The sequence below is a fragment of the Alosa pseudoharengus genome, unplaced genomic scaffold (assembly GCF_046254945.1).
Source record: "Alosa pseudoharengus isolate Yale_2024_CS ecotype anadromous, Long Island Sound unplaced genomic scaffold, YU_APseudo_1.1 YU_APseudo_1.1_scf_5, whole genome shotgun sequence".
Lineage (NCBI taxonomy): Eukaryota > Metazoa > Chordata > Actinopteri > Clupeiformes > Clupeidae > Alosa > Alosa pseudoharengus.
Window position 1 is genome coordinate 11,295,959 of NW_027468837.1, and position 17,500 is coordinate 11,313,458.

Consider the following 17,500-nt stretch of genomic DNA (forward strand, 5'->3'; position numbering starts at 1 on the left):
GCACACACACGCACGCACACACACACGCACGCACACGCACGCACGCACGCACGCACGCACGCACGGACACACACACACACACACCATCACCAACAATCAATGTCAATGTCATCTATTGTACATCATCAACATTAGTCATCATGTTTGACACCAGCATCATAATTCTAGTCATCGCTGGCTGAATTCTAAAGGCAACCTCACAACAGGACTCCTGATTACCACTTACCAAATACACTCACGCTCACCGTGTTCGCGTTTCTGTTTCCACTATTTCTACATGTTCATGTCCTTTCCCTTTTTAAACTGGAATAAGTGAAGTGCAGCAGGGTTGCCTTGTGCATGAAACAAAGACATCAGCTGGTATTATTTTGCTTTTGTAAGGTTGGGGGGGGGGGGGGGGGGGCAGTTAGATGGGTTGGGTGGGAACTGTACATTCTGTACAACCATGTCATGGTTTTGTCAGCGCTGTGATGAAGCCATTTCATGGCAGATTTGGGATGCTCAAGCTCTTTCATGGAAACAAACAGAGGAAAGATGAGTCGCTGGCTGCCTCGCAAATCTTCCCTGTCACGACTGATTAGGGGGCGGGGGGCGGGGGTGAGAGCCCAAGGACAGAAGTGTGTGTGTGTGTGTGTGTGAGAGAGTGTGAGGGTGTGTGTGCGCAAGTATGCATGCTTGGGTGTACGTGTACTGTATGTGTATATGTATATGTGTGTGTGTGTGTGTGTGTGTGTGTGTGTGTGTGTGTGAGAGAGACAGAGAGAGAGAGAGGGGGGGGGGGATATAGGACTTCTCTGCACTGCACTAAAATCTCACAGTTTTTCTTTAATTTGAGTTAACGAGCACTAACAGAACTCTTGGCTCATTCGAACGGAAAAAAACCCTGAAATGTGAGCAATCTAGCATTCAAGTCTCTCTGTCGCGGTGATCACCTTTGGCAGGCCGAAGATGGCGTGCAAAGCAAATGCCTCTCTGATGATCATATTTATGCTTAACATGCACAGTGTGGCAAATGAAACCCAAAGATGCGTGAGATGCTCTGCCTTAAATGATCTTTAGGACCGTGGCGCAGAGCGCACAGCACGCCGCCCAGTAAATAAACACAAATCAACGATTTGCCACGCTGCTTGTGCTTAGCGGTCCTGATGCTGCACCGCGTCCTGCCCTCAGTCAGATGATGAGCAACCTGTCACCTTGCATTTCATCCTTTTTGTTTAACCACACGTCTCTTTAATGGGGAATCTGTTGAAGCGCAGCGGAATTTTTAGATGGGGGGCATGGGGGGCGTCTGACTGGTTGGGAGGAGGAGTGGATCGCTGGAAAATGGGCCTGTCTTGATGTCCCTATCATGGACCATTGGACGATAAAGTGACCGAATGACAGCCCAATCAATGAACACCCGACTGCTCACTAGTGGAATTCAATTCCATCCAGCCATGGAGGGAGGAAGGGATGGAGGGAGGGAGAGAGAGAGAGAAAGAGAGAGAGAGAGAGAGAGAGAGAAAGAGAGAGAGATAGGGCCATACCCGTGCCATGTTGCAAATCCTGAAGATTCGGTTGATGATGTCCTCGTCAATGTCTGCGGAGATAAACTCCACTTGGATGGGACCGTAACAGCAGGAGCTCTTCTCTGGCCAATACTGCATGCAAAGCTGTGGAGAGAGACATGACCGAGTGAGTACAACGCCTGTAATCAGAGTGTTATCAACCCGTCTGCCATGCTGACAACACGTCTGACCACAGAAGACTGTAGAGAAACTTTTCCATGGTAGACATGTTGGAAATGTTCTTGCTATGTAAAGCAAGCAACCGCATGAAGCAGGCTACAGTATAGGGTTATATGAATTATGTATGGTATATCATGTGCAGGTATTGTGCCGATAAAGCTTTGAACATGTAGTTATAAAACAAAACATAATAAAACACTTTTGGAGTGGAACTGTATATGAAGTTCAGAAAGACTGCAATGCGTTATTAAGCACAGTTCACCTTCTGAGCATAATCACGATTTATTATCCTTTCTTATCTGTGGGTGGTTTTAAAGTTCACATTGGATAATAATCATCTTAATAACAGTTTCAAATTATCTTGCATTTTCTTCATTTCATTTCTTCAGTCACTACAAATGGATTCATGAATGGAGTAATCAAGCTAAGCGATGAAAGTAACTCATTAATCTGTTCTAATCTGTATCTTCATCTACAAACTAATAGCACTTAATGAGCAGACTGAGGAGAGAGTGTATCCAGAGTCTGTTGAGGCCAGAGTAATTGTTTTCAAAAAAAGAGGGTGAACTGTCCACTCAAGCCCGTGCCTCCGACATCACACTGCCCCCTGGCTACCCCTCATGCCATCCCATATCTGAGGCCATACCTGAGCGGCATCCATCTCATTCAGCATGACGATGGAGGAGCAGTTGTAGTCGAACACCAGCCTCCAGAAGTCGGCCACCGTGTTGGGTAAGGGATGCTGGGTCACAATGAAGGCCGCTGGCTGTTTGTGGCTCTGCAAGATCGATACGACAACACTTCAGCTCAAAGGCGGGGGAATAGGGGGAGTGTCTGTGTGTGTGTGTGTGTGTGTTGTGTGTGTGTGCGTGCGTGTGTATATGCGTGAGTTTGAGGTGGAGTAGGAGGGGGTGAGGGAACAACAGATAACAGGCAGTTGCGTGACTCCCATCGCTAAACTGCTAGCCGCCGCTGGACCCCTTCACAGCGAGGCGAAGGACGACACAGCAGCAGCAGCGCTGGCCCACGCGCTCTCTGAGGGTCAACCTTGCCAGGTGATTCATCGGCGCTGAGAATCCCCGACACTCATTACACGGCCGCGGACGAGAGCGTAGGCCCGGTGTGAGGCCGCCGTTACCGCAACAAGGTTTTTTTTTGAAGCGCTGCTGTGGCCGCTTGTTATCACGCAGCAGCATGCCCTTATCGTCCATCCATCAGCGTGTCCCAGCTTATCTGATGAATCCTTGTGCTGTGAGCGTCCTGCGCCTTCCCTACGTTTCATGGCCGCGCTGCATTCTAATGACTTGTTAGGATGTAATATTTTTGATGTGCTGTGGTTTGCTTTTGTAATTATGTGCGTTCTCTGTATCTTACTTATACGTCATTCTAGTAGAGGCTGTGATAAAACTGTCGTCTCTGGGAATCACTGCACAAGAAATACAGCGTATTCCAATACCTAGAATCGATCAGAGCATCAGACTAATGCTCATCAAATGTCGATTAATACTGGAGTTAATTGCTCCTGTTATGTGACTAGAGTGGAGAAAACAAAACAAAAGCTCTCTTGCTGTGCGGTTTGTCCTGTCAGTCAAAATAATGAGCAAATGCTAGCAATCTCCCGGGGTGATTAAAAAACATGCCCCATCTGAATGCATGGCACGGAAATCTGTGTGTGAGGGTGAGGTCAGATTAGGTCACCATATTTTGATACAGACATCACACTAACACATGGAATGGCAGCCTCATAATGATATGCACAACTACCTGACGTGTCGATTCAGCATTAATAAAGCTCCCCTGGAGGATTTTAAAAGATAGTCTATTCTCCATTTTAGAGGATAGTCTATTCTCCATCTTAAAGGATAGTCTATTCTCCATATTAAAGGATAGTCTATTCTCCATATTAAAGGATAGTCTATTCTCCATATTAAAGGATAGTCTATTCTCCATATTAAAGGATAGTCTATTCTCCATCTTAAAGGATAGTCTATTCTCCATATTAAAGGATAGTCTATTCTCCATATTAAAGGATAGTCTATTCTCCATCTTAAAGGATAGTCTATTCTCCATATTAAAGGATAGTCTATTCTCCATTTTAGAGGATAGTTTATTCTCCATCTTAAAAGATAGTCTATTCTCCACCTTAAAGGATAGTCTATTCTCTATCTTAAAAGAGAGGCCTAGACCCAGGTGTTTATCTACGCGTGCTCATCGGTTTGATAGCGACACAAGGCTCCTGTGGGGGGTTTTCTAGGCAGACTTACATCCATGAGGGCAGCGTTGATGTAGTTGCTGGACTCGCCGTCGACGGAGATGAGGAAAGGCAGGCAGCGATCGGCGGACAGCACGTCCATGCTGCGGTTCTTGTCGTGGTTGCGAGGGAGCAGGCCCACGCTGCAGTCCTCTGGACGCACCCGAGGAGTCACAATGTTCAGCGTCTGCGTGAGGGAGAAACAGACAGAGTGAGAGAAAAAAACAGAGATAGATAGATGGAAAGACAGACAGAGAGAGAGAGAGAGAAAGAGAGAGAGAGGGGGGGAGAGACAGATTTGTTAGTCAACTAAGCTTCTCTTCTAACTACTGCAGTGCCAACCTGAGTTCCCAAACTGACGATGTGCTTAAGTTTCTGTAAAATCAGATGAAAAAAAAGTCTCATCATTCCTTGCTGGTACCTTCAGTTTCAACAAAAGGAACAGTTTCCTTGAAGTGAAAGTTGTGCATTTCTCATGCATGAAAGAACATCAAAAAGAAGAGGAAGCAGGAGGGGAAAAAAAATGTTGGCAAAAAAAGAAAAGCAGGGAAAGATTGGTTGAGTGATAGAGAGATGGATCACACAATTCCGGGACAGATGACAGGTTTGAGACTTCTCCCGTGCCTGAGCCAGTGATGAGGTACTCATTTCACCAGAAAGCCGGCGCAGAAAGAGGCCCCATGAAAGGAAACAGCTCGGCGTCAGGCTTTCATGAGGCAGTGACTTCTGCCTCGCAGCTCGTGATTTTTTTTTTAAAATAAAGTCTCGTTTTAAATAAAGTCTCTAGCGCCCAGCCGCTACCGCTGTTGTCTGACAGGATGTGAGGTAGGCAGTTTTCTATTTTCTAACATTCCATCCCCCATTTATTCATTCTTTTCTCTTTCTTTACCTGGAACTCGTCCTTGATCTGGCTGGAGTTGGTCTGCGGGTCTATTCTACTGATGTTGTAGTATATGGCTCTGAATTCACACACAGGGATGGCAGTGTTCCCACACAGGCAGGCTTCCAAGATGGCGTCGTGGACAAACACATACTGCTCCTGAAAAGAGACGACAGAAGGACATTAGCCACACTGGGTTCAAGAGCACTCTCAGAACAGCAAATGAGAGTTTTCAATATCATGGCACATTCTGGCCTCTCATTACCATCCCAACTGAATGGAACTGAATAGGAGAGCGCTATAATGACCAAAGAGAATGCGTAACAGAAGCCTTCGCAGTTAATGACCCTCAGAACTCTCAGAACCTCTATAGAGCGTCTTGAGAAGCCATCAATTAGCAGCGCTTTCGCAAGGTCTCAGAAAAGTAATTCAAAAATGCAACAGTGCTTAGGAGATTGTTAACCTGTCGTGTCAAATCCCAAAATAGTGACTCTGCTCATGTGGCTCATGAATACCTAAGGATCCTAAGGTCGGCATGGAGACCATGTTGTGCAGCCTGAGGAGCTCTTCTAGACACTTGTATTTCAGGTCTGAGGTGCTGAGAAAATCAGTTTAGTTATTGAAGTCAGTGAGCCACTAAATAGTAAACCTTCCCAGAGCGGCTTCTGAGAGAGATAAGAGAGGACATTCAGAGACAGCATACTGCTAGCACAGGGCCCACATCCCAGCAAACTTACGGCATATCAAACTGCCCACCGCGCCTGCCAGCCAATATGGATGTAGCAGTACTGTACATGGTTTAAACTCAACACCAGCTCAGGGGTTTTGAATGTTAATTGCAGCCCTTTGATCCCGTCTGAGCTAAATCCATGTAGGGCTGCCCTCTGCTATCCATTACCTCCACCGAGCACTTCAGAGAGACAGGGCCATGTGGGAGTGTTGGTGGGGGGGTGGGGTGGGGGTGTGAGGGCTTGATGAGTGGCGCTGGGAGCCTTTTAAAGGATTAATTGCTTTTTGTTGTTTTGCGCGGGATTATCTTTGAATGGTGCTTTAGACTGACAAATTGCCCTGTGTCCATTATGGCAAGTTGGTCTGTTTTTTGAAATTATTTACATGTGCTTGTTTGTGCTTTACAGAAACACTATAGAACAGCCAACTGGATGTTTTGAACCCTGTGCAAGCACCTAATTATCAACCTGTGGGAGGAACAAAGAGTCGCCACTGGCAGATAATATTCATATTCATATATAATATTCATGCTGTTACAGTATGTATAAAGAAACTGAATTGTGGTCACAGAATTGTGGTCATTTTTTGTTCATCCACTAGGGGGACAAGTCTATGAAGATTCAGCAGCTCTGTAATTGCATGCTGCATCCTCATGACCAGTATTTCAGATCAGATCCATAGCCCAGTGTCCAGTTCCATAAAAAACCTTGAGTGTCCCTCTTAAGTGTAATACATGACCTTTCCCTTCCCTAAGAAAATGTAGAGGGTGTTATAATACTTCAAATATGTCTGGTAAGGTGATGAAAAAGAGCGAGGTCATTTTTTAGATATTAATGACTAAAAATATGTGAGCCAACATCTATGTGAATTATTTAAAGCTAAAAGCTAAAGGCTCATATAGTACAAGAGAGAACAGTGGTAACCTGCAGACATGGAAACCGACTGAACCTCTTGAACTCAGAGGCATTCAGCTTTCAAGGCAGACAAGGTCATTCAGCCACTTCATGTAGCCCCTGAGGAGGATCGCTAAGACCGGTGTCATATAATACACAGTGGTGCACACAGGCACTTAGAGATGGGGCTGCTGTGGTCTATGTGTCCACCCACCTCTGTCTGCACCATGTTGACCCTCTGTGAGCGCAGCTCCCGGATGCAGTTAAAGATGTCCACCACCCCCTCGTTCTCCGCCATGTCCAGCATGATGTCCACGGCAATGAAGCAGCCTGTTCGTCCAGCCCCGGCACTGCAGGCGAGACAGTGAAGAAAATTAGACAGAGAGGTGACAGACGTCTTTAAAATCATGCCTCCAGACTGTAGCACTGTAGCTGCCTGGGTGCTCTAGCTCAGTGTTTCCCAAACTTTTTTTCTGGGGACCCACTTTTTAAAAATGACAGACCATCGCGACCCATTTCACTTCAAATCTACCCTGTAACCCTGCAACCACCAATATTGTTTTAGGCCACATATTCTCCAACGTTTCTATGCCTTCCCCAACCATACATTGCTATAGCCTAGGATCTAGATAGATAGATCCTGCTTTGAACACGGTTGTGTTGCATTTTGAGCACCATCAGCGTGAAAAGTTGGAAATGACTACTGAAAAGATTGGGGAAATTCTTGCATGTTGCGCAGTTGTCATTCGTCAGCATAGTAAGCTGTTCCTGTATTTCTAAAAAAAAATTGTAGGCTACGTTGCGTTGCAGACAAATGGGTCCATAACACTGTGGACGTCAATTCCGATGTAAACAGCAAATAACTCAAGTCGTTATATTGTATTGTTGTATTATATTATATTGTAGGCCTATAGTCGTTATATCAGAACAAGAGGCTTTTGCGCAATAGCCGGAAGAATGCGCCTTTACTTTGGAGTTAGCGAGGTAGAAAACGAGAGGAATAGTGTATAAAATGTCCATTTAAATTGTAGCGAATTTAAATTGTTGTGAATTTTAAATCAGAAATAAGAATGTGAGGAGGTTGCTAAAAGATTGCATCTACAATTGAAACTATACATGCAAATTGAATGGTCTTATGTCCGGTCTATGGATGTCTGCTTTAGTTGACAGCATGGTCACTAGATTTTAATTGGTAAAGTTGAGGAGCTGGTATCTGTTAATGTTCGTGCAAATAGGCGGATTCATGTCGTTTGCAACTGCGAGGTACATGGCAGGCGCCCCACAGAACGGTTTCATTTTGAGAGGTATCCATGCTCTGGCACCCCCTCTGCGATGCGTTCGTCCCCCAGTTTCATGCGCCAGTTTCATGAGCTTTTGACAAAACCGTGACTGTAGTAGTTAACAAACTACATCCTAATAGAAAAATGTTAGCTTTTCTGGTATCAAATGACAAATGGTATCAGTTAGGCCTATAACACAACATAAATTGTGCTGGCGACCCAAATAAAATCTCCTGCGACCCATCCGTGGGTCGCGACCCAGACTTTGGGAAACACTGCTCTAGCTGTTGGCTGCAGCAACTCGAGCTAGGTAGCACTGATTTCGTTTCTTTTTTCATACTGACAGTTTTTGGTCAAATAACAGAGATTTACGTAAAAAATGATATACTATAAATACTAAATTCAGTTGTTTATTTGGTCAATACAAAGACAAAGAGACTCAAGGGTGGCATAGTCATTAGATGACAGGACTAAGTCAATTTGTGTGTCATCAGCATAGCTATGATTGATAATCAAATTGATTTGTCCAGGTGGGAGCATATAAAGGTTGAATAATAGTGGCCCAAAGATTGACCCTTGGGGAACACCAAAGGTTAGTAGTAGTAGTGTTGGCAAGAAGCATGGCAAGAGTCATATCCTTGATATTACACATTAGTGACCTGTACTAGAACATCTTTTTCAGAAACTAGTTCACTACAAAGCTCAATTATCTGTTGTAGTCTAGTGAGAGGCAAAATGTCCAGTCTGGGCCGGGGGTTTGTGAGTTTGGTACAGGAGGAGCAGAGGAGCAATGTGTGTGTGTGTGTGTGTGTGTGTGTGTGTGTGGCGGTGTAGCATCTGTATTTCACTGTGCTTTCGCGGAGCATTTAGCAGCCCAGACGCCTCGCTGACGGTTCTGAATAATGACCTGCCCGTCGGAAAACACGACTCGGTGTGTGTGCCAGGACAAGCGGGAGGTTTGCTGCTGACAAACATGTGCATGCACACCCAATTGTACGCCACACACACAGATACACACACACACACACACAGATGCATGTGTATACACTCACACACACACACAGACACACACATGGGGAGACTGACATGGGGAGGTGGAGAGGTTGCAACATCAGACATGACCCTGGTGTTAGGTGTTACAAAAACAGGTTCAGTGTGTGGTGTGTGTGTGTGTGTGTGTGTGTGTGTGTGTGTGTGTGTGTGTGTGTGTGTGTGTGTGTACGCATGGAAGGAGACTGGCTAGGTTATCACTCAGTCGACAACCCCCTGTCAGTGTCTGCTCTCCTGTACTCTCCCCATCTCTCTCTCTCTCCTTCCATCTCTCACTCTCTCTCTCTCTCCTTCTTCTATCTCTCTCTCTCTCCATTCAGCAGGTTCCAGCTCCCCAGATTGCCTGTCAGTGGTGGTGATTAATGGTGTGAGTGGCGAGTGGCGCACTCTTGGCAGGGGGATAACGGCCGCCGAGCGGTGAAGGAAATTAGAAATTACTCCGCGGTCTGTCAGGGGCCCTGCGCTCCGCAGGCCAAAGCTCATTCGTCCAGACTTCATCTACATCTCTCAGCCTCTCTGGGTCAGGCTGCCGTCCTCAGGACCGGCCCCAGCTTGGCACTGGCACTGTGGCCAAGAGGAAAGTCCCTGAATACAGTAGGCAAGTGTGTGTGTGTGTGTGTGTGCGTGTGTGTGTGTGTGTGTGTGTGTGTGTGTGTGTGTGTGTGTGTGTGTGTGTGTGTGTGTGTGTGTGTGTGGGAATGGGGAGAAAACTGGAGAGCTTTGCCATGTTCATTAATGCTGGACAGGTATTCGCATAAAGACAGCTCAGCTGGGAGACATCTCTATTTAGAGAATAAATTTGAACGCGGATGTCCTCATCAGTGAATTATGATTACGCATTAGGAGCCTCATAAGGATCTCCCAAAGAAAAACAACTTGCCAACACCTCTCCTTCTGACGATAATCTGTCCTTAATGAAGCCTTTTAACAAACGCACACACACACACACACACACACACACACACACACACACACACACACGCACACACCACCTCCACCAAAGCAGGAAACACTATACCCGCGTGGGTCCCTCCAGCCATGCCACCTCATGGATCGACACCATTAACCACAGCACTGGTTAGCAACTCTTAGGTCATAATTATGCCACCGTTTAGAGGCTGTTAAGAGGAACATTTTGCTCGAGTGTTAAAGCATTGTCCTCTTAAATGTTAATGCCATCAGCCCAATTTATGGGGAGAGCGATGACAAGGCTAGCGGGCTGAAGTGGCAGAAAAATCCTTTAGCACGCTCTCACACACACACATACTCACACACACTCTCACACACGCTCCACATCAGGAATTAGAGGCCAGGGCTCTCAATGCTTCAGGGTGTGTGTGTGTGTGTGTGTGTGCGTGTGTGTGTGTGTGTGTGTGTGTGTGTGTGTGGAGTGGGGCAGAGCAGAAAGAGCACACTTGGCATTTCTGGTAATCCTCTCTGAAAATGTCTTTGTCACATCTGCTTTGTTTAGAGGGCCGAGGGCCCGAGAACAAAATTGCATTGTGCCATTTAACAGGCCCCCCCTGTCACCTCTCATTGTGCCCACGGTCTTCCTACTCACACTTGGTGTGTGTGTGTGTGTGTGTGTGTGTGTGTGTGTGTGAGTGAGTGTGTGCGTGTGTGTTTCTCCTTAGTGTGAGTTAAGAAGGCAAGGATTAAAGTGTATGGATATGTATAAGTCCCCATACTTATGCGGGTGTGTGATAGAGAGCCAGAGAGTGAGAGAGAGAGAGAAAGAGAGAGAGAGTACACAATTACGTTTCTTGTGCATGTGTGGATGTCTGTATGTACACAGAAAACGCACATATATGTGTGACTTATGTGCACACCTGTGTGTGTGTGTGTGTGTGTGTGTGTGTGTGTGTGTGTGTGTGTGTGTGTGTATGTGCAGAGGCAGCCCTTTCGTCTTGAATACCCCCTTTCCCATTCCCGCTCATTTCCCGACAGGAAGATGAAAGTGACTGCTCTGATCCACTGGGCTTGCTTCTGATGATGTGAGGGGCCAGGAGAGCCCGTGGTGGTCAGAAATTAAAGGGACTGTGCCGCACTGCCAGCACGCTGAAGCTGGAGCACTCAGACTGCTGGCCACTGCTCCTCTCATTGCTTTACTTCACCCGTAAAAAATGACCCCCTTAGGTGTGTGTGTAGGAGAGAGAGTGTGTGTGTGTGTGGGGGGGGGGGGTGGTTGAGGGAGAGAGAGAGAGTTGACCCCAGTCAATTACTCACACCTGGAAATGCTGTAGCACCACGCACAGAGGAGGTAGACGCAGAAATGCACAGAGATGTGGACGGGGACAGGTTGGAAATATATGAATGTAACTAGAAACTACATTTACATTTAGCCCACACTGTTGTATTGCAAGGGATTATATTGACCCTGGAGCAACTTGGGGTTAAGTGCCTTGCTCAAGGGCACAATGGTGGAAGCCGGGAATTGAACCCACAACTTTTAGGCTACTGCACGCTAGCCCAGCTCCTTAACCACTACACTACCCCAAACTAAAACATGATTTGAACAAGAGTTAGCTGTCATGTGTCCACATAGATATGCTTTGGAAAGCAGTTTAACGAGGATAACAAAGTATAATTTAAGAATTATTTAATGAATTTAATTGACTTAAATTAACACACAATTCACACACATGAATTAATTTTACTTTAAATGTGCCAGTATTCAGTTAGCCAGCTGGCACATTTTCTACTGCAAGAAAAAAGGTTTTGAAAATCAGTATTAGTAACTGGTGAGATCACCAAAGAGAAACGGGAACAGATTTGGATGAATACTAAAGTATCTCGGCGTCGTTTCCAGTTGTTTTGTACAACTTAACTTCATTCTGAACTTAAGTTGCAAGAAAATAATCTCGGCCCCCAATTGGGTCTGTCTGATGATTTCCCATAAGCGACATACCTGCAGTGGACCACAATAGGTCCGGCATCTGGAGGGTTGAGGAACTTGACCTGGCGCACGAAGCCTAGGAGACCAGTAGCGTAGCAGGGCACACCGTGGTCTGGCCAGCTGGTGAAGTGGAACTGCCGGATCTCTCGGATCTCATGGTGGCTCTTCTGTGAAAAACACACACACACACACGCACACACACACACACACACACACACACACACACACACACACACACACACACACACACACACACACACACGCACATGCACGCACAAACACACACACACAAAGGTCTCCATAAGGCACTGAATGTGTACAACATGTGTGTACAACATCCAGTATCTAACATCTAATACAATATCCAATCCACAGGCTCATACTGTAATGAATCCTCCTCGTGCAATCACTGTCGACTGGTTTGTTTATCAGGTCTACTTTTACACACTTTCACAAAACGCGGGAGGGTAAAAACTCAAGGCCGTTAATAAGTAAACCGCTTGCTGTGTCAATGAAGCACAACCATGATGAGTGTTTGCAGCAGGGAAAGAGCAGAAAAAGCGATGACAGCTTAGCTCAAGGGGACGCAGATTTGAAAAAGACAAGAAGGCGATTTCATAATGTAACTGGAGCCTAATTAGTTCTCGATTCACACAACAGCAAAAAAAAGGGGGAAAAAATGCTCCAGCCCTGCATCCCTGACAATAATGAGTTCATGCCCGCGCGTCCTCTTCGTGAACAATGTTCAGATGGAGGGAGTTAGAGAAGATTTGCCTGTTCACTGTGTTTTGGAGTGAGAACAGAGAGAGTGAGAGAGAGAGAGAGAGAGAGAGAGAGAAAAGGAGAGTGAGAGAGAAAGAAAGGGTGAAAGATGGAGAGAAAGAGGGAGCGAGAGGGGAGCGATAGAGAGAGAGAAAGAGAAAGAGGGATGGAGGGAGCAGGAGAAAGAAAAGGAGAGAGGAAAACAGAAAGAGGGAGATAGAAAGAAGGAGAGAGAAAGAAAGAAAGATGGACAGAGTGAGAGAGAGAGAGAGAGAGAGTGAGAGTGAGAGAGAGAGAGAGGGGCATGCTGCATTCATTTAGCCAGGAGTCCGACCGCTGATCTAAACCCTATTCAGAGGACATCATCCCGCTCATAAAAGGCCTTTATGTGTGCAAAGTGCCCATTTACAGTTACGCTCAGCTACGGCCGTAATCGCAGTGCTCACACCTCCACCGCCAGCATTAGCAGGAAGCCCTTAATTGCAGTTTTGGTTTGTGAGCTGTGTAATCCTCTCTGCCAGGCTGATATGCCAGCGAGCCCACATACTGTAGCTGACTCTCAGGCAATAGCATTCTGCAAACGTGGGAGGGGGCCACCCCAGTGTGTGTTTGTCAAGTGTGTATCTGTTTATGCATGTGAGTATGTATTTACTCCACACACAGAGAGAGACACACACACACTCATACTCACACGCGTGCATGGTGGGGACGGCATGTGCAGTGTGTGTGTGTGTGTGTGTGTGTTTGTGTGTGGTACTCTATCAGAGGTGAGGAGAATGGCCAGCTGCCTAATGCTGTAGCACGCTGCTTATCTCACACTGGCTGGACAAACATACATGAGAGGCAGTCCGATCTTCCAGCGGCAGCTCAATACAGAATACCGGCCAGCCCTCCACTAGTTCCTTCAGTAAAGCCTTTCATTGCCTTCCTTCCCTTTTATTTGCCATCACTGAAGTGATTTTGACACATTCTAATGGAATAAGTGGATATCCAGCCAGCACATGAAGACAACATGGCCCTTTGTACAAATTCTATCTGTGGAGTGAGAAACTGCAAGGATCCAAAACAGTCGTGTGGAGCTTTTCTGTGGCACGTATGAAAGAATGCGCTAAAAGATCCGTCTCTTACGGCGTGACAGATGGATAGAGTGGGAATGAAACTTGCTGACAACCAGCCATTGTAATGTTTGTCAGCGCCATTTTCAAAGACAAGTCATTTTCTTTGCAGATAAATGCTTGTGTTCTCCAGCACCTTTTCCATTTGAAACATATAACAATGAAACAGCACTCATCTGTGATAATTTCAACAGAGTTTTTGTATTCCTCTGATTAAAATTTTGATATAAAAAAAACTGGCCGGTGTCTTGTCTTGCTTGTATTCTAGACAAATTACTGCGGGATATAACTGAAGGTTTTTGTAGTTCGACTTCAGAGCTCTGCATGCGGATTTGCCAGTAAGTGAGGACTGGAATTTACGGACTCTTTTCTTGAGCAGATGCTGCTCAGATGCAAGCTCCACAAATTGGACTGAGGAGGAGGACTAAAAGCAGCATGTCTCCTGCCAACTCCACACTCAGCTGACCGACAGTCTGGATTACCTTCTGGACGGTGAAGGTGCGAATGACGTATTCGGCCAATGGCTCCGTCTCGATCAGCGTCACTTTGATGTCCCCATAGACCTCTGTCTCATCGGGCCAGTAGCGTACGCACTTCACCTGCATGGGTGGGGAGTGAGGTGAGGGGAATACAGTCAGCGGACAACAAAGAAGATGGAGGCACATGATCCAAACATGTACACAAACATTGTTTCTAAAACTACAGTAGACACATTGGTCACTGATGATATTCTTCATAGAAACACAAACCCAAAATGGTTATTAGCATAGCAGAACCTGCAGTGATTGCTACTGTAGTTGTACTGTAATTACATGAGTGTGTGGTTTGGGTTCCATTACTGGATGAGAGACCTGGACAAGAACCTGATGCTTCTGCTAAATTATTTTCAGAATTTGTATATTTGTATAAAGGGACGTTCACACCGTACTATAACAATAAAAGCATCCACACTGACCAACAATAAGGAAAGATTTTCTTTGGGCTAAAATGTTATGGATTCTGATTAGTTGTTAGATTTTTATCATTCTCAAAATCACTCTGAAAGTGGTCCTCAACCATATCGTTCTTTATGTCATTATAGTCCTAGTTTATGTGTGAACGTCTTCATTCATATGAGCTAGAACGATATTTTTTTTGCCGTTATCATTGAAGTTATCATTCTTGGTGTGAACGGCCCTTAAGACCAAATAGGCAGCAGACATGCAGAGCAAATTTGCCAGTTGAAAGGGCTCCCCGCCAGGACTGCTTTTTGAACTTCCAGTTTTGGAGCACAAAAGAAAAGAGAAAGCGCCTCACCCTGCCCACCTCCACCAAGTTGGTAACCATGACGATGCTGCCGGAATTCTCCTGCCAAATCATCCTCCAGAAATCCCTCACCGTCTCCTGCATGGGCCCTGTGGAGCCGGAGAAAACAACTCTCCATTCATCACACTGTCAACAGTGGAGTAGGTGCCTACTGTAACAGATGACCACACTGTTTAAAACCCAAGGAAGGAGATGTGATTCCACAGACACACGTGGGAGTCATACTGTAGCTCTGATTAAAATATTTTTCTGCACAGCGTGATTAATCTATCCACCATTTCTTAGTCTCGCATGTCGCTTTGATTACCTTGAGTGGCGATGTAGTGCCTTGGCCTGTGGTACCCCTGTGTAGAACAGTAGGAAAGGAAACAGAAATGACTGTGAACAAGATGAAATATAACATCATTTTAACTGCATGGTCCCTTTCAAAATCACATTTTCTTCTCCTTAAGCCAGATAATAGACCACCCTGACATCCTTACATTGCATCAGATGCATATTTCTTCACCACGCCTCCCCGAATTCATTGATGTGACAAGGTAATTTCTCCTCTCACCATGAGGTGCTGAGCAAAATTGCACATAGACCCCCCCCCCCCCTCCCCAACACACACACACACACACACACACTACCTCCCACCCCCCTCCATGTTCTCATCAGCATCCCAACAACTGTGAGAGAAATTAACAATCAGCTGAAGTTAAGCTCCCACACGCACGCAGCTTGCAGTGCTACAGTGGCGTCTCCTGACAGCATCTCTGCGCAAATGGAAGAGTAATTGTTCTATTGCTATGAGTCGAGCCTGGTGAAGACGAGATCCCTAGTTGGCTCTCCCTGCACCCCATGCTGACATCCCCTGAGGCGAGGAGGTATTCACGGCGCATGGTTGAATAATACACAGTTCTATTGACAATGTCATTACAGTTATTACTACCATGGCAGGAGGCCTTTCACTTTTTCAGTGGGTAATAGCCAGGATAGATGTGCTCAGTGATGTGATTAGTTATTGACATAATCACCGCTTTCCTCATTTGACAAAGCAGAATACCTCCCATTCTCCAGACAATTCAGGCTGAATACTATATAATGCCCATTCAGTCTGAGAGTTTATTAAGACATACAGTATAAGTGTCCAAATGAGGACAGGAAGAGGCATATTGATTGGCTGAGAGAAAGGCAGAGTATCTGACAATCAAATGATAGTATAATAGTACTATTGTTTCTGAATGCATAGAAGTTTGTAAAGTTGCCTGTATTCTACTTATGGGGGAGTCTTCGGCACAGGCAACGTGGCTTCCATTCATATACAGGTTGTGTGAGATCATATAGTGTCATGAGTACAATATACAGTAGGACTCTTTATTTAACTCTTTCTTTAAAGTCCTTCAGCCATCCTCCTGAATGTCAAGTAGAGCAACCATTGAAATCAATCAATCAAAACAATACAAGTAACAAACAGATGGAGTTTATACTCCATCAAGACAATCTGTTCTCGCCTCCCATTATACTGCACCATACACTCCACCTTGCCTCTCATGACACACTTGCATCCAATACAGAACACTGCACTGTACTGCACTCACGTCAATGTAGTTGGCGTTGATGTAGTCCGAGTGGGGGTCTCCATCCAACGGTTGCAGCCGGACCCGGGTGTGATCATCTGTGGGGTCAAATATTCAAAACGAGCGGGTCTAAAGTTACATTTACCAACACACGGGACACACACAGTTGCATTGCTGGAGCCTGTGCTGCTATTTTCAGCCACTCGCTCTGGTGGAGTCACGGTTCATTTTCATGGTGTTTCAACTGTGAAGGACAGGGGGTGTTCACTCTAAAATGTTAGATAGAGACTAGTGGCCTGTCAATCGAAATCTGCCCATGGGCAAATCAAGCGTGGTCTGTGTTCTGCTGCCTGTGAATGGGCAGCCTGCTTTCTCTCTGCTCTCTCTCAGGGAAAAGCTTACTGCAATGTTTCTCAAAGAGAATTCCTATTTCACCACCAAAAAAATGGGATCTTTTTTTCACGCTCGATTCCAGCGCCCCGGGGGTTGCTGGTGGAGAGAGACAAGGCCGAGGATCTCCTTCCACAGATTCATTTGGGCATGGAGAGTCACCACACGCCACAGTACTGGCCAGAGCCTCTGGCCAGAGCCTCTGCCCTCAGCCAGTCTTCGTTGAAACCACAAATGAGATGAAGTAGTCTCTACTCTACGGATATGTGCAACAGCTTGAGCAGTGTGCTCTTAGCAGCTGTGCAATCTGCGGGAGCAGAACTCTGTGGCCCACTGACTCTCTCCTCACGTGCGCTTCTGACATTTCGCTTACGCCTCAGGGGTGGGGGTAGTTAAGCAAACAGACTGCGTAAGCCTGTCTCGTCCAAGTGTTACGAGGCTCTCTGCGGGGCAGGCCAAACAGCTGACCCAAGCTAAGGAGGGAGCCGCTTCACGTCCAGGCTGTGAGAGCAAGAGAGTGAAGACTGCTGGGTCCCTGGTGATCCACTCAACTGCGCTCTCCATTGTGTTTTTAAGGTGCTATCTTTCGCCCTCTCTGGCCCGGCATTTCTGCTTTCTTAACCCGTCTCCACTTCTCTCAAATTCATTTTCAGTCTCCCC

The 17,500-nt window shown here is 46.0% G+C and overlaps 1 protein-coding gene across 1 annotated transcript in view; it reads right to left on the bottom strand.

The window, feature by feature from the left end:
• ptprt (protein tyrosine phosphatase receptor type T) overlaps window positions 1-17,500 on the bottom strand; it is a 172,498-nt gene that overhangs the window by 3,450 nt on the left and 151,548 nt on the right. The window contains exons 23-32 of the mRNA XM_076268651.1: window positions 16,472-16,557; window positions 15,196-15,232; window positions 14,880-14,977; window positions 14,066-14,182; window positions 11,719-11,873; window positions 6,695-6,830; window positions 4,868-5,017; window positions 3,992-4,165; window positions 2,374-2,505; window positions 1,527-1,652 (exon numbers count right to left, since the gene is read on the bottom strand). Coding sequence (XP_076124766.1) covers window positions 1,527-1,652; window positions 2,374-2,505; window positions 3,992-4,165; window positions 4,868-5,017; window positions 6,695-6,830; window positions 11,719-11,873; window positions 14,066-14,182; window positions 14,880-14,977; window positions 15,196-15,232; window positions 16,472-16,557 — 1,211 coding nt within the window. The remainder of the gene's footprint in view (window positions 1-1,526; window positions 1,653-2,373; window positions 2,506-3,991; window positions 4,166-4,867; window positions 5,018-6,694; window positions 6,831-11,718; window positions 11,874-14,065; window positions 14,183-14,879; window positions 14,978-15,195; window positions 15,233-16,471; window positions 16,558-17,500) is intronic.